The sequence below is a fragment of the Pleuronectes platessa genome, chromosome 16 (assembly GCF_947347685.1).
Source record: "Pleuronectes platessa chromosome 16, fPlePla1.1, whole genome shotgun sequence".
NCBI classification, from domain to species: domain Eukaryota; kingdom Metazoa; phylum Chordata; class Actinopteri; order Pleuronectiformes; family Pleuronectidae; genus Pleuronectes; species Pleuronectes platessa.
In genome coordinates, this window is record NC_070641.1 from 21,062,584 (window position 1) to 21,087,363 (window position 24,780).

Genomic DNA, 24,780 nt, shown 5'->3' on the forward strand with positions numbered 1-24,780 from the left:
CAGCTCTGCTCCTCCTGCTGCTCCACACTGAAGTGATTTCACATCAGCAGAATGAAACTGAATCTATGAGTCAGAGCTGTCAGGTGACTGGTTAAAGTTTCACCAGCTGAAGGGTCCGTGAACTTTGCTGCCAGATAGTTACTGGCATTAAAGTTAAACCTTTACCTTTGAAACTTGTTCAAAACAGGATCACAGTGATTTAAACTGTTGATTTAAAGTATTATGTTTATTTAAAGTAGGAAGGCAGTGCTTAAAATGGGATAAGGTCATTTTCAGTGGGCAAACAACGATTAAAAGTAGTAAAAGGTTGAGTTTAAGTAAAAGTACAATGAGTTAAAGTAGGAATAAAGTGCTTTAAAGTATTGATATGGAGATTTCAAGTAAGAATATGGTCATTTAAAGTAGGAATACACTGATTTAAATTTAAATTTCTTCTACCACAGCTCATTTTGTCATTAAATGTCTGATGTTCTCTAAAGAAATATGTGGTAAACATGGTAATAAATGGTCCTAAATCTTAATCTTAACTGTATTTGTGGAGAATGTTTTTATTGGATGTAGTGCCCTGACGTTAATGCACTAAAAATCAAAACACGTCACTACGACGTAACATTTCACTTAATTAACAAAAGTGTTCAGTTCATATGTTTGTCTTTTTCAATTCTTGTTTGTCCATCATGTCCGAGTTCGAGGCCATTTTTTTTAGAGAGCTTCTATTTTCTGGCCTTTCCCCTGACATCACTTCCTGTCAGCCAGTCGCTGCAGGAGCGCGATGACTGTGTCCTGTTTGGAGGAGAGCAGCTCCAGGGCCGTGGCTATCCTCCCCAGGGACTCCGCCATCCGCACCTCCCTCCTCTCACGCCTCTTCTCTCGGGCGTCAACCTTGCGGCGAGCCACTCGGTCCATGTGCGCCTGCTCCTCCTGCCGCTTCAGGATCTCTTGGAGCAAAGCTACGCTGCTCGGCTCCTCGTGTGCTTTCTGCTTCTGTGCTTCGCTTGTTGCAGACAGCGAGGTGGCGGCGGAGGACGTGAGGCAGGAGGCCATTGGGGAGAAAGACGACGAGAGGCCGAGGACATTCTGACTGTTGCTCACTGGCGCCGCACTCAGACGGAAAGGAACGACACCTGGCGAGAAGCAGGGAGCTTTGCGGCTGGAGTGGTGTGATGCGTTGAGGTCTGTGCCACCGGGCGAGCCGAGGGGGGGGGACGTCGAGGCCGATTCCGTAAAACGAGGCGAGGAGATAAAAGATGGAGACGGCACGATGGTGGCGGGATGAATAGTGGTGGTAACGATGTCACCGTTGAGGACGATCAGGGGCTTGACCTCCGGAGGATTCGCCGGGCTGATGGTCGCTGTAGCCACCGAGGTCATGGCGGCCGTGCTGCCGATGATTTGACTGGTGGCGGCTCCCTGACCCACTGACTCCAAACCACCAGGCAGAGCAAAGTCCCCGTTCGGCCGGACGACGGTGGGGGGTTGTGGTTTTGCGGCGATTTTTGCCAAAGGACAGGGAAGCATAGAGGCCGCGCTGCCACCTTTGTGTCTCTTGTTGTTGCTGATCTGAGAGCCGACGGTGTCGCAGAGCGTGGCGTCCATCAGCTGGAGACAAGACAGAAACAAGGAGAGGAGGACATCAATCATTTGTTGAGCAAAGTTTTTCTAACTTAAGATGAAACCCGGTAAAGTAGTTAGCTAAGGACACAATCCTTGCTGTTGGAATTACCTAGTCGTGCTAAAATAGCTTCTAACCTGTGATCTGGAGGAAACCAGAGACAGTCCTGAGGTACTTTGCTAAACTGGGACTGGACAACACCTGTTTATCAAGGTGAGATGTATCAGGCAGTGCTCAAAGACATGAGGGGTGTGGACTTGGGAAGATGAGATCAGAAAGTGGAGAGGAAGAAGTAAAGAGTAAGAGAAGTTTAATCCAACTCCTCCTGGTCAGAGATGAACCTGATCCAGTTGTTTGAAGCCCCTCATCCCCAGTTTTCTCTTCTGTAAGACTCACATCAAAGAACTCCCAGGACGTCTTTGCGTGTCCCGTCTCCCGGCTGCGGTCTTTAACCCTCTTGTACGTGACGATGAGGTTATTCCACTTGCGACGGATCTTCTCGACAGGAAGCACGTGGCCCTTGGAGGCCATCTCCTCCTGGACGCTCTGGAAGAGCTGTGAGCGTTCCCGGGTCTCGTAGAGGCCCCAGCGCCGCCCGATGGCCTCGATCAGACACAGGACGGCTTTGGAGGAGAAGTCTGAGCCCGAGGGAAGCGTCTTGTCCGACGGAGCCGGAGGCATCACTGAAGCTGTGGGGGGGGGGGGGGGGACAACATTGAGTCTGGTTAAATAGTCATCTCAGAGAAGAGGGACACATTAATACCACGTTAATATCTCGACTGGTTTAAGATGGTGCTTCTCCACCTTCTCCTATTGCACAGAAAATGAAGCCAAATTATCCCAGACACAGGAGCGGCCATCTTTGTGATCAGGAAGTGAATCTGTGGCATCGAGGTCCCACTGAGACTTTGTAAAGATAAGTTACTGCAGCTACACAAAGTTGTGCGTTGAACTGACAGAGCCTGAAACAAGTATGATGCAGCAAAGCAAGTGTATTTAAAAATAAAAAAAAGTGAGAACTGTGCAAGAGTCAAACTTAAAATACAAAACTAGAGATGTTAAAAAATATGAGATAAAGATAAACACAGGTACTAACGGTGACAGCCTAGTGACTCGGTTAATGCACCACTATGGTGAAATGATGCTTTATTACCTGGAGCTATCTTCAGGAACGTTTTACCATCTCCTGCTGTGGTGAAGAACCGCTCAGTGCTCAGAGGATCTGATGATCACACAACATCACTCACTTTTAATATATGTTCGATCCTAACATTTGTCACATGATATTCAGACATGTGGAGCCACGTCTCCATGCAGATGCTCCTCACTCACACAGCAGCACAGAGGCTTTGGAGGCGGCCGCCTGCTGCAGCTCCTCCGCAGTCTGATCCTCTCCTCCTCCCGCTCCTCCCCCCGCTGCTCCTCCGCAGGCAGGCGGCTCCTGGCTGCTCGGCACCGGCGCAGATGTTTGTTCATCCAGCGCCTCGGTTTTCACATGCGTGGTGGCGAGGCCTCCCTGCAGGTTCCCCTCCATGACTGCTGCTGCTGCCGCGGACCCACGAGCACCGGCATGGGCCTCAGCGCGTGAGGAGCCGCGTGCTTCGTCTGCGCAGGCGTTGGTCTGTGGAGAAAGTTTTGGAGGCCGCGGGTCTCAGGCAGCCGAAGCCGATTTCGGCAGCGATACGCGCCGCTACGAGGATCGAGTCCCGCACGGCGGCGTGGGCTCGTGCGTGATGGACTCGCGCCAGCCGAGTCCGCTGCGTGTTTTCATGTGGAGCAGAGAAATGGCTGCGCTGTTCACCGCAGCTGACGGATGCGCAGGGCGACTGCGCAGTTACACGGGCTGATAGGCTACTGCCAACCGGCAACTGTGACGTCAACGCGCACACGGCACATACATACATAAAGTACATACAAATATAAAACACACACGCACATACATACATATACAAAGTACACACATACACTCAGTACATACATACTACTTAGTACATACAGTACTGTTTGTTGTTACCGAACATTTAGTTGTATTGAATAAATCATGTCTACATCAATTCAGATGCGCACAAATAAATATGTAAGAAATCAGACATATTATATATTTGTATGAAAGCATGTGAGAGCTTTAATAATTAAAACGTAACATTAATATTAAAACATTGGTCATATTACAGTGAAGCTGAAAGGATAAAAAGTACACATGGTCAGAAGTATCCCATAATAACCATTCTTCACAAGTAGTGGTATAACCTGAACAGTGTGTTTACTGAAACTTTAATTACACTGATAAAAAATACAATCTACACTGCAAAATGCTTTCTCCAGTTAAGTTGGATAAAGTTGAGTTATTTTAATTAATACACTGTAAAAAAAAATCAGTAAACTGCATTTCTGTAACTTTTAAGTATTTTTTCCCACTGAGTACCGAGTTTGAAAACATAACCCTGCTCATCAGTCAGCGCTCTGTTCATCGATGTTAAACACGACTTTGAACTCTGAGTCAAATAACTGCTGCAGTTTGTCCCCCAGGGCGAGGAGTTCAGGGTTAGCCTGTAACAGAACAGAACAGTCCTGGTCACTAAAATACTGATTCATCTTAACGTTAGATAAGAGTTCTTCCGTGATTCTTACCTGGTTGTACGAAGCCCAGTTGGTGAATATGAGTTTGACGTCAGATACAAAATCTCCAACCGTTCCGTATTCTTTCTCCTGGAGTTTCTCTGTAATTTTTCTGAGCCACATCGGACTCTGGACATTCGTGGAGTAACTTTCCAACTGTGGATGTCGAGAAGAAATGAAAGAAATGCTCAACACAGTCAGGTGTAGAGGTAAGACCAGATTCTTCCAGAGGCCAGTTAATAAACGACATCACACAGCTTACTTACGTAGAGGCGTGGGTCTAAAGCAAATGTTTGTTGGTCATCAGCACTGAACAGACGCAGGATGAGATACTGACATTCCTGTTGATGAAGAACAGCATGAGTGACGGTAGAGACACAGGCGATGAAGATGGACGTGGACAGAGAGTTGCTCAGTGAGCTCACCAGTATGTGTCCTGAGATCTGGTGGGTGAGGGCTGCTGTCATTTTCACCTTATCACCGTACCGCCACTCCTGAGTGGTTACACAGAACGTACAGATCCACGGGCTGCTGTCCCTGTACACACACACACACACACACACACACACACACACACACACACACACACACACACACATCAAAATGTATGAGTCTTAATAGAAAATAAAGCCCAATAAGCTGAAAGACGCAAATTTATTAAGTAAAGCTCAAGAAATGTTTTGAATTTGTTGTAATCTTTCTGTTGTTCACTAAGAACTACAGACTGTATATACACATAAACTCCCCCTTCCTTGTTAATGGATGGGACATGGACCAACCTAAAAAGTAAAAGTACACATCAAACAAATCTTTCTCAAAAATTGTCATTTTAGGTAATTCTCCTTTTTTCCGGTATTTCCAGTTTTAATGAGTTAATTGATGCCATTAAAATGTGGTGAGACATTACTGAGACGGACCTAGGATCAGTCCTACTTCGGTCAAAGCTCACCCCAAAAGGTTGTCATCTACATGTGGGAGGTGACATTTCTGGTGGAAGGAACAAGGGCAAGAATCACACATCACCAGGTCTCGCTCTCTTTTACACACACAGCACTCATCGTCGTTCTTCTGGTCCTCCTGCCGGGACACACAGCACGTGACGGAAAGTTTGTTAACACGCAACACAACCACATCTTTCTTTACTTCCGCTGGAGTGCAGAGATAAAAAAGTATGAATGCTCCTCCTGCAGAGACTAGGTGAATAAAAAGTGGAGAAATGTACGGTTGAACAAACTTACCAGATCTGATTCATTTTGGCTGCACAGCCTGCACTCACACAGCAGGGAGTGGATCTTCAAGACCTCTGCCTGAAACAAGACATATCTACATCATCTTCCTTTGTTTCATAGTTCAGGTGTTTCAAGCTTAAAACTTCCTGTTGCTCTCTCACTACCTCCCTGTCTCCATCCATCCATCATCCATCCATGAATCCAAACTGCTTGTCCCAAGATACACACACAAACACACACTATACCTCTATGAGAGCACAGAGTGGTTTTCCTTCACACACAATGTCTTTCTTCCAGCAGCTCTGTTGACTTGATGCCTCATTTAAAAACTCTATGGGGGTCAACCAGCTCCTCTCTGTTCGAATGCACTTTCCACGAGTCCCTGGTGGAGAAAGAGAAGATCGGATGGGCCGTGTTGGTTTGGTCGGTTTAGTTCACAGCGTTACACTTATTGCAGAAAACAAAGATACAACAACTAATATTCAACAACTTCTGCGATCACCTGACTTTTCCTCAAGCGCCACATTCAATGGTGAACGTTACCTGATGCAAATCGTTTTTGGTGTAAAGTCCCAGCTTCACCTCCACATGTCACTTTGAAGACTTTGCCCACTTCTGGCTGCGTCTGGTTCTCAGTCGCTTCATCTTCATCTGAAACGGACACATGCTGAGAGTTTGAGAAACTTGAACTCTTCTCATCATAAATGTGTCTTCATATAAACAAGCACCTGTGACGTCCGTAGAATTCTCTTTGTTGCTATAAGGCACCCGGTCCTCTTGGTTTTCCAGGTCATCCTCCTCATTTTCATCCTCCTCATCCTCATTTTCATCATCATCATCATCATCATCATCATCATCATCTTCTTCGTCTTCCTCAGACACTAAAAAGGACAAAGCGAATTTGAGGGTATTTCACATTTCATGTTTTTCTCTCTTAAATAAATACATTTTAAGGATGAAAATGACAAGGGAAAATACACTGCCTATTATAACATGCCATTTTACCTGGGATTACCAGATGCTTAAGTATCTAAAAATACCAAGTTTTTCAATAATCAGTGTTTAGCACTAATACAAACCTGTGGTTGCACCATCAGATGGAAACAGGGATCTGTTGGCCTGCAGGGGAGAAAAAGGAAGAAATAGCCCAGATAAGAACAAATGATAACAAGATGATACTGAGTCTGACTTTAGCTATTTTTCTATTGAAGATGTTTTCACCTGACTTGAATCCGTTTTATGGCGTCTTTTGAAGTTTGCTGATTTCAGGTGCCCGTCCTGAAGAGAAAGAAAACAATCTTTACCACAAATAGCATGTGAAGTGATTTGTGTATATTATGGAATAAGCATTGCTTTTCAACAAACCTTTATAAGTCTTGCCAGGGGGGAACCCATACACTTAATGCTGGACTTCCAGTTCCTACAGCTTCCCTTCCCTGCAAACTTCTCAAATTCACTGGGAGTAAACCACTGTTTCTGGAACATAATGCACTTCTCCCCTGAAACACACGGAGGAAATGAAATTTGTCATCGTCACAATCATATCAGTTATATCTAAAACCCAAGCGTGTCCACAATCTACTTTTCCTCCATTTTTAATTCAAGTAATGAAACAATTATTCCTTTATAACCTCTGACCTTTCGCCAGGCGCTCCCTGCTCAGAATCCCCTCCTGGGATCCACAGGTCACAGGAAGCTGAGTCTTATAAAGTGGCGAAGTCCAAATGTCCATTTTCTCTCCTTTCTTTATCGGAGAATCTGGGAAGTTTGAACACAACTTTAAGTTAAGATTTCCTTGTTCAAACAGATTTGTGTTAACTTGCTGCTCAGGGTTCATCAGGTCATTTCACACACTTTTCTGAAGATGGAAGTCTTTGTTGAAAGTGCACTTTACAGCAGTCAAACTTCCAGTTGCTCTAAGTGAGGCTACATGAGAGGTGACTTACAGAAACATACTTTCTCTGTCTTTTTCCTCCGACGTGGAGTAAGCTGAGAGGAAGGACCGGGCTGCTGCTCCTCATCATCATCCTCGCACATGGTCCTCCTCAACAGCTTCCTCTTCTTTTTCACTGAGCTCACCTGCTCCTCCTCTTCCTCCTCAACTTCAGAGAGCTCCTTGTTTTTCCTTTCATCTGTCTCTTCATTCTCCTTCTCTGGCAGCTGCGTGCCAAATTGGAAAGATCCTGCAATGACATGAAAGGTCGGATGTGTAATGAAAACAAGGTTCACAGTAAAACAAAGAAACTACTTTTTCAAGAAGAATGATTTCATCTCTTTCTCTCATTACATTAATGTTGAAAGGACTTAACTCTTCCTAACATCTTAAATTCTGCTTTGCATTTATGTTTGAATCAATAATGACTGTTCAGATTGTTGCAAATTATTTAAAGCTAATGTGGAAACAAGCAGAATTACTAATTACTATGTTAATTTTATTTATAGAGCGTTTTCCCGCAAAAAGTACAAAGTTCTTCGGCAGAAAACAACTGGTTAATTTATAGAGGTACATAAATAATCATGGTCATAAAAACCACAATAATAACCTGGCACCTCAAGTAAAGTCAGGAAAATGCCTTCGGAAAAAATGATGTTTATAGAAGACACCATGAAAAGACTAGAAACTAATCAATAAATTATTAAAATCAATCCTAAAACTAGTGTTTAAACAGTAAATGAGGTGGGATGTGATCAGATAAACACAGTGGACAGAATCACAATCAATTAACACGCTAATGAAGACCATGAAACCCATGAAGGGCGACTGACCGTCCATGAGGCTGTTACGCAACAGTCGCAGGGTTGGGTAGTCGTTCAGGATGGTGTCTCTGAAAACACATCTCCAGAACCAGTGGATGTGCTGGGATCGCTCCCGCTCCACCCAGTCCAGCACGTCATACAGAGCTGCCTGCATGATTTCTTTTTTCCTCCTGCGAATCACTTTCTACACACAGACATACAACACACACAACAAACCCACAAACACAAGCACACGCCTTTATATAATGCAATCATGATAGTCTTTGAAATGCATCAGTTCATATTTCATACACAATAAATGATTGATCTTTTCAATAGACAAATAAACCAAACCTCCCCTTTAATTGGATTTATTATTATGTATCTTCTGTATTATATAATATTTCCCGCTCTCAAACATGGGCGCGCGTTTCATCCAATCGTGACCCGTTGTGAGGAGTGTGTGTACGTGTGTGCGTGTGAGTCTGTATGTGTGTGTATGTCTGCGCGCGCAGCCTCTCTCACCTTGTAAGTGTCCTCCGGGATCAGGTCGTGGTCCCGCAGTTGGCGGAGGAACGTGTGAGGGTTCTCCATGCAGGATATCTCTGTTTTGTTACAGTGGAAGAAGCGCAGCAGCTCCTCCGGCTCCAGGAAGTCCAGAGGATCCATCACGGAGGGACTCAACGAGTCCAGATGTGCAGCCAGATGTGAGACAGAGGATCTGACAGGTCAACAGTCTGTGGGGAATCCAGGTGTGGAGATTGAGTCCGGTGGAACATGTCTCTTCCTGTCGATCTGCCCACAAATGTTTTCTCACTTCCTCCTCCCAGTGACGTTTGGAAAGTGAAACTACTTTGAAATGTGTTTTGTGAAGTCGCAGTTCCGGTCCAGGGCGCCAGGGGGCCCCACTGCACAGCACACCTCAAAGGCTTTCATTACAAGGAAGTTTATTTGTGTAGCATAGTTTATTAAACTTCATTCAACCAGGAAGGTTCCATTGAGGTTATTTTTCAGTGGACACAGGACAAGACAGGCAGCCCAGAGAGAAACACAGCTAAGATAAGAAAATGCACAAAGCAGGATGTGAAGAACCAAAGAATCACCTCCACTTTCCAAGATTCAGGCTACGCAGCCACAAACATCCACATCCAGCTCCTTCATCCTGGTTCTAAAGACGTTCATTAGCTGAACTTTCAGTCCTGAAGGTGCAAGATAAGCAAAAGGCCCTTTTCCAGTTTCTGTTCAGGCATTTGGAGCAGAAATTAAAAATAAGTTCTGAGAACACAAAGAGAAATGTCCAATTACCTTCTGTGTAATGCAGAGGTGATGAGGGAGCATACAAATATAAAATACTCACACACATACATACATATACAAAGTACACACACACATAGTAGATACATACTACTTAGTACATACTGTACTGTTTGTTGTTACTGAACATTTAGTTATTTTGAATAAATCATGTCTAAATCATATCAGATGTGCACAAATGAAATAAATAGACATATTATATATTTATATAAAACATGTCAATGCTTTAATTATGTAAAGTGACGTGAAAATCCAGATATTTTGCATGATGCAAATGCTTTGGAGAAAATACATTTTAAAATACATTTATTTATAGTATATTAGGAGAAGTCACGCAGTTTTGTAGACAAGGAAAAAACATGAATATTAAACATTGGTCATTACAGTGAAGGTGAACTGGTAAAAAAGTACTGAATTGAGTTGTCACATGGTCAGAAGTATCCCATAATAACCACTCTTCACAAGTAGTGGCATAACCTGAACAGTGGGTTTACTGAATCTTCAATTACACTGATAAAAAATACAATCTACACTGCAAAATGCTTTCTCCGGTTTAGTTGAATAAAGTTGGACACCTGAGTTATTTTAATTAATACACTGTAAAAAAAAGTCACAAAATCCAAGTAAACTAGCGTCTCTGTAACTTTTAAGCCTTTTTTCCCACTGAGTACCGAGTTTGAAAAAGTAACCCTGCTCATCAGTCAGCGCTCTGTTCATCGATGTTAAACACGACTTTGAACTCTGAGTGAAATAACTGCTGCAGTCTGTCCCCCAGGGCGAGGAGTTCAGGGTTAGCCTGTAACAGAACAAAACAGTCCTGGTCACTAAAATACTGATTCATCTCAATGTTAGATAAGAGTTCTTCCGTGATTCTTACCCAGTTGTACGAGGCCCAGTTGGTGAATATGAGTTTGACGTCAGACACAAAATCTCCAACCATTCCATATTCAATCCCCTGGAGTTTCTCTGCTACTTTTCTGAGCCACATCGGAGTCGGGACAAACCTGGAGTAACTTTCCAACTGTGGATGTCAAGAAGAAATGAAAGAAATGCTCAACACAGTCAGGTGTAGACGTAAGACCAGATTCCTACAGAAACCAGTTAATAACTCAGTTATTGGCACTACTTTTTCATGCAGGATGACATCACACAGCTTACTTACGTAGAGGCGTGGGTCTGAAGCAAAGGTTTGTTGGTCATCAGCACTGAACAGACGCAGGATGAGATACTGACATTCCTGTTGATGAAGAACAATATGAGTGACGGTAGAGACACAGGCGATGAAGATGGACGTGGACAGAGAGTCACTCGGTGAGCTCACCAGTATGTGTCCTGAGATCTGGTGGGTGAGGGCTTCTGTCATTCTCAGCTTAACACCGGACTGCCCCTGAGTGGTTACACAGAACGTACACTTCCACGGCCTGTCATCTCTGTACACACACACACACACACACACAAACACACACACACACACACACACACACACACACACAAACACACACACACACACACACACACACCACATCAAAACATTTGACTCTAAATAGAAAATAAAGCTCAATGAGCTGTAAGACGCAAAAAAAATTATTCAGTAAAACTCAAGAAATTTTCTGAATTTTGTGAAATCTTTCTGTTGGTCACTAAGAACCACAGACTGTATATAAACATTATGAAAGACAGCTGAGACGGACTTAGCGTCAAGCGTGTGTATCGGCCCATAAAATACGGATAAATATGGCATAAAATGAAGTACACTACCGTTCAAAAGTTTGGGGTTACTTAGAAATGTCCTTTTTTTTCAAAGAAAAGCACTGTCTTTTTAAATGAAGATAACATGAATTCATCAGAAATACACTTTATACATTGTTAATGTGATAAATGACAATTCTAGGTGGAAACGTCTGGTTTTAATGAAATATCTAAATAGGTGTATAGAGGCCCATTTCTTGCAACTATCCCTCCAGTGTTCTAATGGTACATTGTGTTTGCTATATTGCTATACAATCGCCTTAGAAGACTAATGGATGATTAGAAAACCCTTGAAAACCTTGTGCTATTATGTTAGCACAGCTGAAAACTGTTTAGCTGGTGAGAGAAGCTATAAAACTGGCCTTCCTTTGAGCTAGTTGAGTATCTGGTGCATCACATTTGTGGGTTTGATTATACTCTCAAAATGGCCAGAAAAACTGCTTTCATGTGATACTTGCCAGTCTATTATTTTTCTTAGAAATGAAGCTATTCCATGCGAGAAATTGCAAAGAAACTGAAAATTTCCTAGAAAAGTGTGAACTCTGGTTAGTGTGAACTAACCAGAGTAGAAAGAGAAGTGGGAGGCCCCGGTGCACAAGTCAGCAAGAAGACAAGTATATTAGAGTCTCTAGTTTGAGAAATAGACGCCTCACAGGTCCTCAACTGGCAGCTTCTTTAAATGGTACCCTTAAAACACCAGTGTCAACATCTACAGTGAAGAGGCGACTCCGGGATGCTGGCCTTCTAGGCAGAGTGGCAAAGAAAAAGCCATATCTGAGACTGGCCAATAAAAATAAAATATTGATATGGACAAAAGAACACAGACATTGGACAGAGGAAGATTGGAAAAAAGTGTTATGGACAGACGAATCAAAGTTTGAGGTGTTTGGATCAAACAGAAGAACATTTGTGAGACGCAGAACAAGTGAAAAGATGCTGGAAGAGTCCAGACGCCATCTGTCAAGCATGGTGGAGGTAATGTGATGGTCTGGGGCTGGTGCTGCTAAAGTGGGAGATTTGTACAAGGTAAAAGGGATTTTAAATAAGGAAGGCTATCACTCCTTTTTGCAACGCCATGCCATACCCTGTGGACAGCGCTTGATCTGAGCCAATCTCCTCCTACAACAGGACAATGACCCAAAGCACACCTCCACATGATGCAAGAACTATTTAGGGAAGAAGCAGGCAGCTGGTATGCTGTCTGTAATGGAGTGGCCTGCGCAGTCACCAGATCTCAACCCCATTGAGCTGTTGTGGGAGCAGCTTGACTGTATGGTACGCAAGAAGTGCCCATCAAGACAATCCAACTTGTGGGAGGGGCTTCAGGAAGCGTGGGGTGAAATTTCTACAGATTTCCTCAACAAATTAACAGCTAGAATGCCAAAGGTCTGCAATACTGTAATTGTTGCAAATGGAGCGTTCTTTGACGAAAGCAAAGTTTGAAGAACGAAATTAATATTTCAAATAAAAAACATTATTTCTAATCTTGTGAATGTCTTGACTATATTTTCTATTCGTTTTGCAACTCATTTGAAAAGTAAAAGTGAGTTTTCATGGAAAACGCGAAATTGTCTGGGTGACCCCAAACATTTGAACGGTAGTGTATATGTGAATAAATAAATATGCATTACAAACTAAACACTGCTACATAAAGACAGAAACTTCAAATGGATGTTTATCTCTTGATCGGCACCTACTTTGGTCAAAGCTTACCCCAAAAGGTTGTCATCTACATGTGGGAGGTGACATTTCTGGTGGAAGGAACAAGGACAAGAATCACACACCACCAGTTCAGCTTCTCCTCCTTTACACACACAGCACTCATCGTCGTTTTTCTGGTTCTCCTGCCGGGACACACAGCACGTGACGGAAAGTTTGTTAACATGCAGCACAACCACATTTTACTCTACTTCCGCTGGAGCGCAGAAATACAAAAGTTTGATTGCTCTTCCTGCAGAGTCTAGGTGTATGAAAGGTGGAGAAATGTATTGTTGAACAAACTTACCAGATCTGATTCATTTTGGCTGCACAGACTGCACTCACACAGCAGGTAGTGGATCCTCAAGACCTTCGCCTGAAACAAGACATATCAACATCGTCTTCCTTCGTTTCATAGTTCAGGTCTTTCAAGCTTAAAAGTTCCTGTTGCTCTCTCACTACCTCCCTGTCTCCATCCATCCATCATCCATCCATGAATCCAAACTGCTTGTCCCAAGATACACACACACACACACACTATACCTCTATGAGAGCACAGAGTGGTTTTCCGTCACACAAGATGTCTCTCTTCCAGCCGCTCTGTTGACTTGATGCCTCAATTAAAAACTCTATTGGGGTCAACCAGCTCCTCTCTGTTCGAATACACTTTCCACGAGTCCCTGGCGAAGAAAGAGAAGATCGGATGGGACGTTTTGGTTTGGTCGGTTTAGTTCACAGCGTTACACTTGTCACAGTATTGCAAAAAACAAAGATACGACAACTTATATACGTCAACTTATATACATTCAATGGTGAACGTTACCTGATGCAAATCGTTTTTGGTGTAAAGTCCCAGCTTCACCTCCACATGTCACTTTGAAGACTTTGCCCACTTCTGTCTCCGTCTGGTTCTCAGTCGCTTCATCTTCATCTGCAACGGACACATGCTGAGAGTTTGAGAAACTTGAACTCTTTTCAGCATAAATGTGTCTTCATATAAACAAGCACCTGTGACGTCCGTAGAATTCTCTTTGTTGCTATAAGGAACCCCGTCCTCCTGGTTGTCCAGATCATCCTCCTCATTTTCATTTCCATCATCATCATCATCATCATCATCACTATCATCGTCATCCTCTTCTTCTTCCTCAGACACTAAAAAAGGACGAAGCGAACTGAGGGTATTTCACCTTTTCATGTACAAATCAGTTTTTTCTAAAATACATGGAATCCAGTAATAATTCATGCCCAGGTAAAAATACACTGCCTATTCTAACAAAATGATAATTTAATCTTTTACCTGGGATAACCAGATGCTTAAGTATCTAAAAATACCAAGTTTTTCAATAATCAGTGTTTAGCACAAACAAACCTGTGATTGCACCATCAGATGGAAACAGGGATCTGTTGGACTGCAGGGGAGAAATAGGAAGAAATAGCCCAGATAAGAACAAATGATAACAAGATGATACTGAGTCTAACTTTAGTCATTTTTCGATTCAAGATGTTTTCACCCGTCTAGAATCCGTTTTATGGCGTCTTTTGAATGCTGCTGATTTCAGGTGCCCGTCCTGAAGAGAAAGAGAAAAATAAAGAAAACAATCTTTACCACAAATAACCTGTGAAGTGATTTGTGTATATCATAGAATAAGAATTTCATTTCAACAAACCTTTATAAGTCTTGCCAGGGGGGAACCCATACACTTAATGCTGGACTTCCAGTTCTTTGAGCTTCCCTTCCCTGCAAACTTCTCATATTCAATGGGAGTAAACCACTGTTTCTGGAACATGATGCACTTCTCCCCTGAAACACACAGAGGAAAGGAAATGTCTCATCCTCACAATCATATCAGTTATATCTAAAATCTCATTCGGTAAATTAAATCATGTCCTCCATCAACTTTTCCTCCATTTTTAATTCAAGTAGTGAAACAATTATTCCTTTTGAACCTCTGACCTTTCGCCAGGCGCTCCCTGCTCAGCATCCCCTTCTTGGATCCACATGTCACAGGAAGCTGAGTCTTATTAAGTGGCAAAGTCAAAATGTGCCTTTTCTTTCCTTTCTTCATATGAGAATCTGGGAAATTTTAACACAATGTTTAGTTAAGATTTCCTTGTTCAAACAGATTTGTGTTAACTTGCTGTTCAGGGTTCATCATGTAATTTCATACACTTTTCTGGATATAGAAGCCTTTGTTGAATCTGCATGCTTGTACAAACTCACCGTAGGAAAGTAATGTAGGAGAAATTTAAGATGAGAAAACTCACATGTTATTGCAGGAGGTCTAGAGTGAACTTTACAGCAGTCAATCTTCCAGGTGCTCTAAGTGAGGCTACATGAAAGGTGACTTACTGACTTTCTCTGACTTTTTCCTCCGACGTGGAGGCAGCTGAGAGGAAGGACCAGGCTGCTCCTCATCATCATCCTCGCACATGCTCCCCCTTAACAGCTTCCTCTTCTTTTTCACTGAGCTCCCCTGCTCCTCCTCTTCCTCCTCAACTTCATAGAGCTCCTTCCTTTTCCTTTCGTCTGTCTCTGTCTTCTCGAAAGATCCTGCAATTACATGAAAGGTCGGATGAGTAATAAAAACAAGGTTCAAAACAAAACAAAGAAACTACTTTTTTGAAGGTGTCTGAGAAGGAATTATCTCATCTCTTCTCTCGATAAATTAATTTTGAAAGGCCTTTATGATTATAGAAGACACCATGAAAAGACTAGAAACTAATCAATGAATTATTAAAATCAATTCTAAAATAAACAAAGAGCCAGTGTTGAAACAGTTAATGAGGTGGGATGTGATTAGATAAACACAGTGGACAGAATCACTATCAATTAAAGGGGACATATTATGAAAAATCCACTTTTGTAGTGCTTCTACACATAAATGTGGGTATCTGGCATGTCTACCGTCCCCAAAAACTCTGGAAAAAAACAACTCCCGCGATTTGTTGTGGTTCCTCTATGTAAGAAACTATACCATAGAGCGCGTTGAATGGGAATACAACCAGAATTGACGTCACAGTCGGTCTACATGACATAGCCCCCCCCCCCCCCCCCCCCCCGGAGGCGGAGATCTGGTGGAGGAGGAGACCGGGTTACGTTACGAGCCACAGCACCCTCCTCAGCTCGAGGCGGCGGGTGTTAGCAGGGAAGCTAGTCGAGGGGGGACGCTAACCAGCCGGTGAGTGGGGTGAGAGGCGGAGATCTGGCCGAGAAGCAGAGCCTGCGGTCGGGGTAAGTCACGAGCCCAAGCCCCCTCCTCAGCTCGGGCTCGCTGGGTGATGTCGTCGGGATGCTGGCCCCATGTCTGCGGCTCGCTTCTGGTGGACCTGTCGGTGTTTGTTTACGGTTAGCAGCAGGGAGCTAACGCTAGCTTGCTGTTAGTTTGTGTTTAAAGTTGCAGCATTTTCTGGAATGGCTGCTTGTGCAGGTTTTTACAGCAGTATTGCGTGTGGCAGCCCACCCGGAAAGCAGCAGAGATCTGGCCGAGAAGCAGAGCCTGCGGTCGGGGTAAGTCACATGCCAAAGCCCCCTCCTCAGCTCGGGCTTGCTAGGTGATGTTGTGGGGCTGCTGGCTCCATGTCAGCGGCTCGCTTCTGGTGGACCTGTCGGTGTTTGTTTACGGTTAGCAGCAGCCGCCTGACTGATCTCCCCACGGACAGGGGAGCCTTTACGGTGCGTGTCTCGTGTCACAGTGAGTGTCTTCAACTAGAAAAGCTGTTGTTTTGTTTCGGTAATTGACGGTGACATGTAAGCTAGGTGGCGTTAGCCTTATAGCAATCAGTGCCCAGCTTGCCGGCCGGCCGGCGTCGGCAGCAGCGGCAGACGGCTGCTCGGTGGCGGGTTTGATCCCGGCTGTACCCGGGCGGCTCACTGCGAGGCTGGTGATGCTCCCGCTGACTTCACACACCTGAGAGCCGGACACGTCTCACCGGCTTAGGGCTCCCCACGTCTGCAGGGTATGTCTCATTTTCATCATTGATCATTATCGATCTGTGACAAATCTCCAGCCTGTGTGTCCCCTGTGTGTGTCACTCAAAACAGGTCAATCTGAGGAAGGCTGTTTTAGACAGGGTAATAAGGGTGCTGTTTTAAATGATCCTTGTGGTATTTTGACCAAAAAATGTTACAGACATTTCATTCAGACCCCAAGGGGCCATATCAACTGTGGTGAAATGGGCATAATATGTCCCCTTTAACACACTAACGAAGACCATGAATCCCACGAAGGGCGACTGACCGTCCATGAGGCTGTTACGCAGCCGTATCAGGGTTGGGTAGACCTTCAGGATGGGGTCTTCAAAAACATATCTCCAGAACAGGTTGATGTGCTGGGATCGCTCCCGCTCCAACCAGTCCAGCACGTCATACAGGGCTTTCCTCAGGTTTTCTTTTTTCTTCATGCCACTCACTCTCTACACACACATACAACACACACACACAAAAACACACACCATTATATAATTCAATCATGATTACATTTAGTCCGTATAGTCCATCAGTTCATATTTCATACAGAATAAATACTTGAAAAAAACAACAAATTGCAATCTTTTCAATGGCTTCAAAGTCATGTGACCCAATGACTGGAAATCAATCACAAATTCTAAAAGTGCATACGATAAATAAAACAAACATCTTTAATTGGATTTTATTCTTATTTATCTTCTGTATTATATACTATTTCCCGCCTCACATGTGGGCGCGCGTTTCATCCAAAAAGGACCCGTATGAGGATTGTGTGTGTGTGTGTGTGTGTGTGTGTGTGTGTGTGTGTGTGTGTGTGTGTGTGTGCGTGTGTGTGTGTGTGTGTGTGTGTGTGTGTGTGTGTGTGTGTGTGTGTGTCCGCGCGCACAGCCTCTCTCACCGTGTACCTGTCCTCCGGGATCAGGTCGTGGTCCCGCAGTTGGCAAAGGAACGTGTGCGGGTTCTCCATGCAGGACATCACTGTTTTGTTACAGTGGAAGAAGCGCAGCAGAACCTCCGGCTTCAGGAAGTCCAGCGGGTCCATCATAGAGGGACTCAACGAGTCCAGATGTGCAGCCAGATGTGAGACAGAGGATCTGACAGGTCAACAGTCTGTGGGGATTCCAGGTGTGGAGATTGAGTCCGGTGTATATTTTTGTATATATCTTACAAATGGTTTCCCCCTTCCTCCTTCCAGGGACGTTTGGAAAGTGAAACTACTTTGAAATGTTTTTGTGAAGCCGCAGTTCCTCTCCAGGGCGCCAGGGGGCCCAACTGCACAGCAAACTTCAGAGGCTTGTATCAAAGGGAAGTTTATTTGTGTAGCAAAGTTTATTGAACTTTATTCAACCAGGAAGGTTCCATTGAGGTTATTTTTCAGTGGACACAGGACAAGACAGTCAGCCTAGAGAGAAACACAGCTACTGATAAGAAACAGCACAAAGCAGGATGTGAAGAACCAAAGAATCACATCCACGTTCCAAGATTCAGGCTACACAGCCACAAACATCCACATCCAGCTCCTTCATCCTGGTTCTAAAGACGTTCATTAGCTGAACTTTCAGTCCTGAATGTGCAAGATAAGCTAAATCCCCTTTTCCAGTTTCTGTTTGGGCATTTGGAGCAGAAAGTAAAAAGAAGTTCTGAGAACGCAGAGAGGAATGTCCAATTACCTTCTGTATAATGCAGAGGTGATGAGGGAGCATACAAATATAAAATATTCACACATATACATACATATACAAAGGACAAACACACACAGTAGATAAATACTACTTAGTACATACTGTACTGTTTGATGTTACCGAACATTTAGTTATTTTGAATAAATCATGTCTACATCATATCAGATGTGCACAAATAAAATAAATAGACATATTAAATATAATTGTATAAAACATGTCAATGCTTTAATCATGTAAAGTGACGTGAAAATCCAGATATTTTGCATGATGCAAATGCTTTGGAAAAAATACATTTTAAAATACATTTATTTATAGTATATTAGGAGAAGTCACTAAGTTTTGTAGACAAGGAAAAAACATGAATATTAAACATTGGTCATTACAGTGAAGGTGAACTGGTAAAAAAGTACTGAATTGAGTTGTCACATGGTCAGAAGTATCCCATAATAACCACCCTTCACAAGTAGTGGCATAACCTGAACAGTGGGTTTACTGAATCTTCAATTACACTGATAAAAAATACAATCTACACTGCAAAATGCTCTCGTTAATTTGGATAAAGTTGGACGCCTGAGTTATTTTAATTAATACACTGTAAAAAAGTCACAAAATCAAACTCAGCTTCATCTTTCTAACTTTCAAGCCTTTTTTCCCACTGAGTACCGAGTTTGAAAACTTAACCCTGCTCATCAGTCAGCGCTCTGTCCATCGATGTTAAACACGACTTTGAACTCTGAGTGAAATAACTGCTGCAGTCTGTCCCCCAGGGCGAGGAGTTCAGGGTTAGCCTGTAACAGAACAGAACAGTAATCGTCACTAATGAATCTTAATGTTAAATAAGAGTTCTTCCTTGATTCTTACCCGGTTGTACGAGGCCCAGTTTGTGAACATGAGTTTGACGTCAGACACAAAATCTCCAACCGTTACATATTCTTTCTCCTCGAGTTTCTCTGATACTTTTCTGAGCCACATCGGAGTCGGGACAAACCTGGAGTAACTTTTCAACTGTGGATGTCGAGAAGAAACGAAAGAAATGCTCAACACAGTCAGGTGTAGACGTAAGACCAGATTCCTCCAGAAGCCAGTTAATAACTCAGTTATTGGCACTACTTTTTCAAGCAGGACGACATCATGCAGCTTACTTACGTAGAGGCGTGGGTCTGAAGCAAAGGTTTGTTGGTCATCAGCACTGAACAGACGCAGGAGGAGATACTGACATTCCTGTTGATGAAGAACAGCATGAGTGACGGTAGAGACACAGGCGATGAAGATGGACGTGGACAGAGAGTCGCTCGGTGAGCTCACCATTGTGTGTCCTGAGATCTGGTGGGTGAGGGCTTCTGTCATTTTCACCTTATCACCGTACCGCCACTCCTGAGTGGTTACACAGAATGTACAGATCCAGGGTCTGCTTTCCCTGTACACACACACACACACACACACCAAATCAAAACATACGAGTCTGAATAGAAAATTAAGCCCAATGAGCTGAACATCTCAAATTTATTCAGTAAAGCTTGTATTGGAAAAAGTATGGTTGAAACCTATGTTGTAGTTGAAAAGTAAGTTTTATGACCTATATCTACATACATATACAACATGTCCAAATACTTTATGACATGAACTGTTTAATGGTGTGAACTGCGTCTGACCTGAAAACTGTCAGCCCCTTTAATCACTTATTTGGTCCGCGTTCGCGGACCAATCACAGCCAAAGGCTATCCCTAGGCTCTCCGACATGCCGACGTGTAGTTAGAAAAATCAGAGGTGCTCGAAGAGCTCTCCGTGGAGCCCGGAGAGGGCGTTCCACGGCGAAGAGGGCGGTCCTATCTGTCCGTGTACGTAAAAGCGGGGTAGCATATATCGGCCTTTAGCGTCAAGCTGGTGTATCGGCCTATAAAATACGGATTAATATGGCATAAAATTAAGTATATGTGAATAAATAAATATGCATCACAAACTGAACACTGTTTAGACAAGATACTTCAAATTGGTGTTTATGTCTTGATTGGCTCCTACTTCGGTCAAAGCTCACCCCAAAAAGTAGTCATCTACATGTGGGAGGTGACATTTCTGGTGGAAGGAACAAGGGCAAGAATCACACTTCACCAGGTCAGCTTCTCCTCCTTTACACACACAGCACTCATCGTAATTTTTCTGGTTCTTCTGCCGAGACACACAGCACGTGACGGAAAGTTTGTTAACACGCAGCACAACCAATGAATCAATGGAGAAATTCCACGGATGAATACAACCTACCAGATCTGTTTGATTTGGTTTGCACAGACTGCACTCACACAGCAGGGAGTGGATCTTCAAGACCTTCGCCTGAAACAAGACAAATCGACATCGTCTTCCTCTTTGTTTCATAGTTCAGGTCTTTCAAGCTTAAAAGTTCCTGTTGCTCTCTCACTACCTCCCTGTCTCCATCCATCCATCATCCGTCCATCCGTCCATCCATGCATCCAAACTGCTAGTCACAAAATACACACACACACACCCACACACACTATACCTCTATGAGAGCACAGAGGGGTTTTCCTTCACACAAGATCATTTTCTTCCAGAAGCCTCTCTGACTTGATGCCTCCTTTAAAAACTCTATGGGGGTCAACCAGCTCCTCTCTGTTCGAATACACTTTCCACGTTTCCCTGGCGGAGAAAGAGAAGATCGGATGGGACGTGTTGGTTCGGTCGGTTTAGTTCACAGCGTTACACAAGAAACAAAGATACAACAACTAATATTCGACAACTTCTGCGATCACCTGACTTTTCCTCAAGCGCCACATTTAATTGTGAACGTTACCTGATGCAAATCGTTTTTGGTGTAAAGTTCCAGCTTCACCTCCACATGTCACTTTGAAGACTTTGCTCACTTCTGGCTGCGTCTGGTTCTCAGTCGCTTCATCTTCATCTGCAACGGACACATGCTGAGAGTTTGAGAAACTTGAACTCTTCTCATCATAAATGTGTCTTCATATAAACAAGCACCTGTGACGTCCGTAGAATTCTCTTTGTTGCTATAAGGCACCCGGTCCTCTTGGTTTTTCAGATCATCCTCATTTTCATTTTCATCATCATCCTCTTCGTCTTCCTCAGACACTTAAAAAGGACAAAGCGAATTTGAGGGTATTTTTCACCTTTCCTGTTTTTCTCTCTTAAATAAATACATTTTAAGAAAAAATATGACACGGAAAAATACACTGCCTATTATAACATGATGATAATTTAATCTTTTACCTGGGATTACCAGATGCTTTGGTATCTAAAAATACCAAGTTTTTCAATAACCATTGTTTTGCACAAATACAAACCTGTGATTGCACCATCAGATGGAAACAGGGATCTGTTGGCCTGCAGGGGAGAAATAGGAAGAAATAGCCCAGATAAGAACAAATGATACCAAGATGATACTGAGTCTGACTTTAGTTATTTTTCTATTCAAGATGTTTTCACCCGACTTGAATCCGTTTTATGGCGTCTTTTGAATGTTGCTGATTTCAGGTGCCCGTCCTGAAGAGAAAGAGATAAACAAAGAAGACAATCTTTACCACAAATAGCGTGTGAAGTGATTTGTGTATATTATAGAATAAGAATTGCTTTTCAACAAACCTTTATAAGTTTTGCTAGGGGGGAACCCATACACTTAATGCTGGACTTCCAGTTCTTATAGCTTCCCTTCCCTGCAAACTTCTCAAATTCACTGGGAGTAAACCACTGTTTCTGGAACATAATGCACTTCTCGCCTGAAACACAGAGGAAAGGAAATGTGTCATCGTCACAGTCATATCAGTTAAATCTAAAATCCAAGCGTGTCCACAATCTACTTTTCCTCCATTTTTAACTCAAGTAGTGAAACAATTATTCCTTTATAACCTCTGACCTTTCGCCAGGAGCTCCCTGATCAGAATCCCCTCCTGGGATCCACATTTCACAGGAAGCTGAGTCTTATAAAGTGGCAGAGTCCAAATGTCCATTTTCTCTCCTTTCTTTATCGGAGAATCTGGGAAGTTTGAAAACAACGTTTAGTTAAAATTTCCTTGTTCAAACCGATTTGTGTTAACTTGCTGCTCAGGGTTCATCAGGTCATTTCACACACTTTTCTGAAGACAGAAGTCTTTGTTGAAAGTGCACTTTACAGCACTCAAACTTCCAGGTGCTCTAAGTGAGGCTACATGAGAGGTGACTTACAGAAACACACTTTCTCTGACTTTTTTTCCCTCCGACATGGAGTCAGCTGAGAGGAAGGACCGGGCTGCTGCTCCTCATCATCATCCTCGCGCATGCTCCTCCTCAACAGCTTCCTCTTCTTTTTCACTGAGCTCCCCTGTTCCTCCTCTTCCTCCTCAACTTCAGAGAGCTCCTTCTTTTTCCTTTCATCTGTGTCTTCATTCTCCTTCTCTGGCAGTTGCGTGCCAAATTGGAAAGATCCTGCAATGACATGAAAGGTCGGATGTGTAATGAAAACAAGGTTCACAGTAAAACAAAGAAACTACTTTTTCAAGAAGAATGATTTCATCTCTTTCTCTCATTACATTAATGATAAAAGTGCTTAACTCTTCCTAACATCTTCAATTCTGCTTTGCATTTATGTTTGAATCAATAAGGACTGTTCAGATTGTTGCAAATTATATAAAGCTAATGTGGAAATAAGCAGAATTAATAATTACTATGTTCATTTTATTTATAGAGCGTTTTCCCGCAAAAAGTACAAAGTTCTTCGCCAGAAAACAACTGGTTAATTTACAGAGGTACATAAATAATCATGGTTATAAAAATCACAATAATAACCTGGCACCTCAAGTAAAGTCAGGAATATTTCTTCGGAAAGAAATATGTTTATAGAAGACACCATGAAAAGCCAAGAAACAAATCAATCAATATTAAAATCAATCCTAAAACTAGTGTTGAAACAGTAAATAGATGGGATGTGATCAGATAAACACAGTGGACAGAATCACAATCAATTAACACGCTAACGAAGACCATGAAACCCACGAAGGGCGACTCACCGTCCATGAGGCTGTTACGCAGCAGTCGCAGTGTTGGGTAGTCGTTCAGGATGGTGTCTTTGAAAACACATCTCCAGAACCAGTGGATGTGCTGGGATCGCTCCCGCTCCACCCAGTCCAGCACGTCATACAGGGCTGTCTTCATGATTTCTTTTTTCTTCATGCCACTCACTCTCTACACACACATACAACACACATACACACAAACACACACATCATTATATTATTCAATCATGATAGTCTGTATAGTCCATCAGTTCATATTTCACACAAAACAAATAATTGAAAAATACCTACTAATTTCAATCTTTTCAAAAGCTTCAAAGTCATGTGATCCAAAGACTATACATCTATCATAAATTATAAAAGTGCACAAGACAAATGAAACAAACATCTTTAATTGGATGTTGTAATTATTTTGTCTTCTGTATTATATAATATTTCCCTCCATGACATGTGGGAGCGCGTTTTATCCAAAAAGGACCCGTATAAGGATTGCTTGTGTGTCTGTATGTGTGTGTGTCTTTCTGTGTGGATGTGGGCCTCTCTCACCTTGTACGTGGCCTCCGGGATCAGGTCGTGGTCCCTCAGTTGGCGGAGGAACGTGCCCGGGTTCTCCATGGAGGACATCTCTGTTTTGTTACAGCGGAAGAAGCGCAGCAGCTCCTCCGGCTCCAGGAAGTCCAGCCGGTCCAGAGGATCCATCACGGAGGGACTCAACGAGTCAAGATGTGCAGCCAGATGTGAGACAGAGGATCTGACAGGTCAACAGTCTGTGGGGAATCCAGGTGTGGAGATTGAGTCCGGTGTTTCATATCTCTCTGACGATTTGCCCACAAATGGTCCCCCCCTTCCTCCTCCCAGTGACGTTTGGAAAGTGAAACTACTTTGAAATGGGTTTTGTGAAGTCGCAGTTCCGGTCCAGGGCGCCAGGGGGCCCCACTGCACAGCACACCTCAAAGGCTCTCATTACAAGGAAGTTTATTTGTGTAGCATAGTTTATTAAACTTCATTCAACCAGGAAGGTTTCCATTGAGGTTATTTTTCAGTGGACACAGGACAAGACAGTCAGCCCAGAGAGAAACACAGCTACTGATAAGAAACAGCACAAAGCAGGATGTGAAGAACCAAAGAATCACATCCACGTTCCAAGATTCAGGCT

At 43.2% G+C, this 24,780-nt stretch overlaps 4 protein-coding genes across 5 annotated transcripts; all 4 read right to left on the bottom strand.

Moving 5' to 3' along the window:
- Nucleotides 1–198: 198 nt before the first annotated feature.
- Nucleotides 199–3,146, bottom strand: si:ch1073-357b18.4 (uncharacterized protein LOC797129 homolog). Its single transcript, XM_053444229.1, has 4 exons — nucleotides 2,945–3,146; nucleotides 2,766–2,834; nucleotides 2,009–2,301; nucleotides 199–1,599 (listed from the first exon to the last, which is right to left on the bottom strand). Exons 1-4 carry the CDS (start codon nucleotides 3,144–3,146, stop codon nucleotides 739–741), a joined length of 1,425 nt encoding a protein of 474 aa, XP_053300204.1. The 3' UTR covers nucleotides 199–738.
- Nucleotides 3,147–3,853: 707 nt separating this feature from the next.
- On the bottom strand, nucleotides 3,854–9,045 carry LOC128459239 (nuclear body protein SP140-like protein). The gene is made up of 16 exons (XM_053444357.1): nucleotides 8,722–9,045; nucleotides 8,227–8,401; nucleotides 7,407–7,643; nucleotides 7,099–7,218; nucleotides 6,826–6,959; nucleotides 6,682–6,738; nucleotides 6,540–6,579; nucleotides 6,189–6,341; nucleotides 6,004–6,111; nucleotides 5,706–5,842; nucleotides 5,470–5,538; nucleotides 5,181–5,308; nucleotides 4,657–4,768; nucleotides 4,498–4,572; nucleotides 4,244–4,387; nucleotides 3,854–4,162 (listed from the first exon to the last, which is right to left on the bottom strand). The coding sequence occupies exons 1-16, from the start codon at nucleotides 8,863–8,865 to the stop codon at nucleotides 4,064–4,066; spliced, it is 1,932 nt and encodes a 643-aa protein (XP_053300332.1). The 5' UTR covers nucleotides 8,866–9,045; the 3' UTR covers nucleotides 3,854–4,063.
- A 661-nt stretch (nucleotides 9,046–9,706) lies between these two features.
- LOC128459258 (nuclear body protein SP140-like protein) lies at nucleotides 9,707–18,163 on the bottom strand. The gene is made up of 16 exons (XM_053444382.1): nucleotides 17,823–18,163; nucleotides 17,196–17,370; nucleotides 15,308–15,508; nucleotides 14,912–15,031; nucleotides 14,625–14,758; nucleotides 14,469–14,525; nucleotides 14,327–14,366; nucleotides 13,966–14,109; nucleotides 13,781–13,888; nucleotides 13,501–13,637; nucleotides 13,265–13,333; nucleotides 12,973–13,103; nucleotides 10,832–10,940; nucleotides 10,673–10,747; nucleotides 10,388–10,531; nucleotides 9,707–10,306 (listed from the first exon to the last, which is right to left on the bottom strand). Exons 1-16 carry the CDS (start codon nucleotides 17,967–17,969, stop codon nucleotides 10,208–10,210), a joined length of 1,890 nt encoding a protein of 629 aa, XP_053300357.1. The 5' UTR covers nucleotides 17,970–18,163; the 3' UTR covers nucleotides 9,707–10,207.
- Nucleotides 18,164–18,804: 641 nt separating this feature from the next.
- On the bottom strand, nucleotides 18,805–24,507 carry LOC128459241 (nuclear body protein SP140-like protein). Of its 2 annotated transcripts, XM_053444360.1 has the most exons (16): nucleotides 24,171–24,505; nucleotides 23,619–23,793; nucleotides 22,798–23,037; nucleotides 22,490–22,609; nucleotides 22,219–22,352; nucleotides 22,063–22,119; nucleotides 21,921–21,960; nucleotides 21,598–21,708; nucleotides 21,413–21,520; nucleotides 21,122–21,258; nucleotides 20,866–20,934; nucleotides 20,642–20,772; nucleotides 19,912–20,023; nucleotides 19,753–19,827; nucleotides 19,468–19,611; nucleotides 18,805–19,394 (listed from the first exon to the last, which is right to left on the bottom strand). In XM_053444360.1, the coding sequence occupies exons 1-16, from the start codon at nucleotides 24,321–24,323 to the stop codon at nucleotides 19,296–19,298; spliced, it is 1,905 nt and encodes a 634-aa protein (XP_053300335.1). In that variant the 5' UTR covers nucleotides 24,324–24,505; the 3' UTR covers nucleotides 18,805–19,295. The 2 variants fall into 2 exon arrangements, 1 of the variants encoding a protein (XP_053300335.1); XR_008342120.1 differs by lacking the exons at nucleotides 18,805–19,394; nucleotides 19,468–19,611; nucleotides 19,753–19,827 and adding an exon at nucleotides 20,259–20,500 and having other exon boundaries at nucleotides 19,911–20,023; nucleotides 24,171–24,507.
- Between the last annotated feature and the right edge of the window lie 273 nt (nucleotides 24,508–24,780).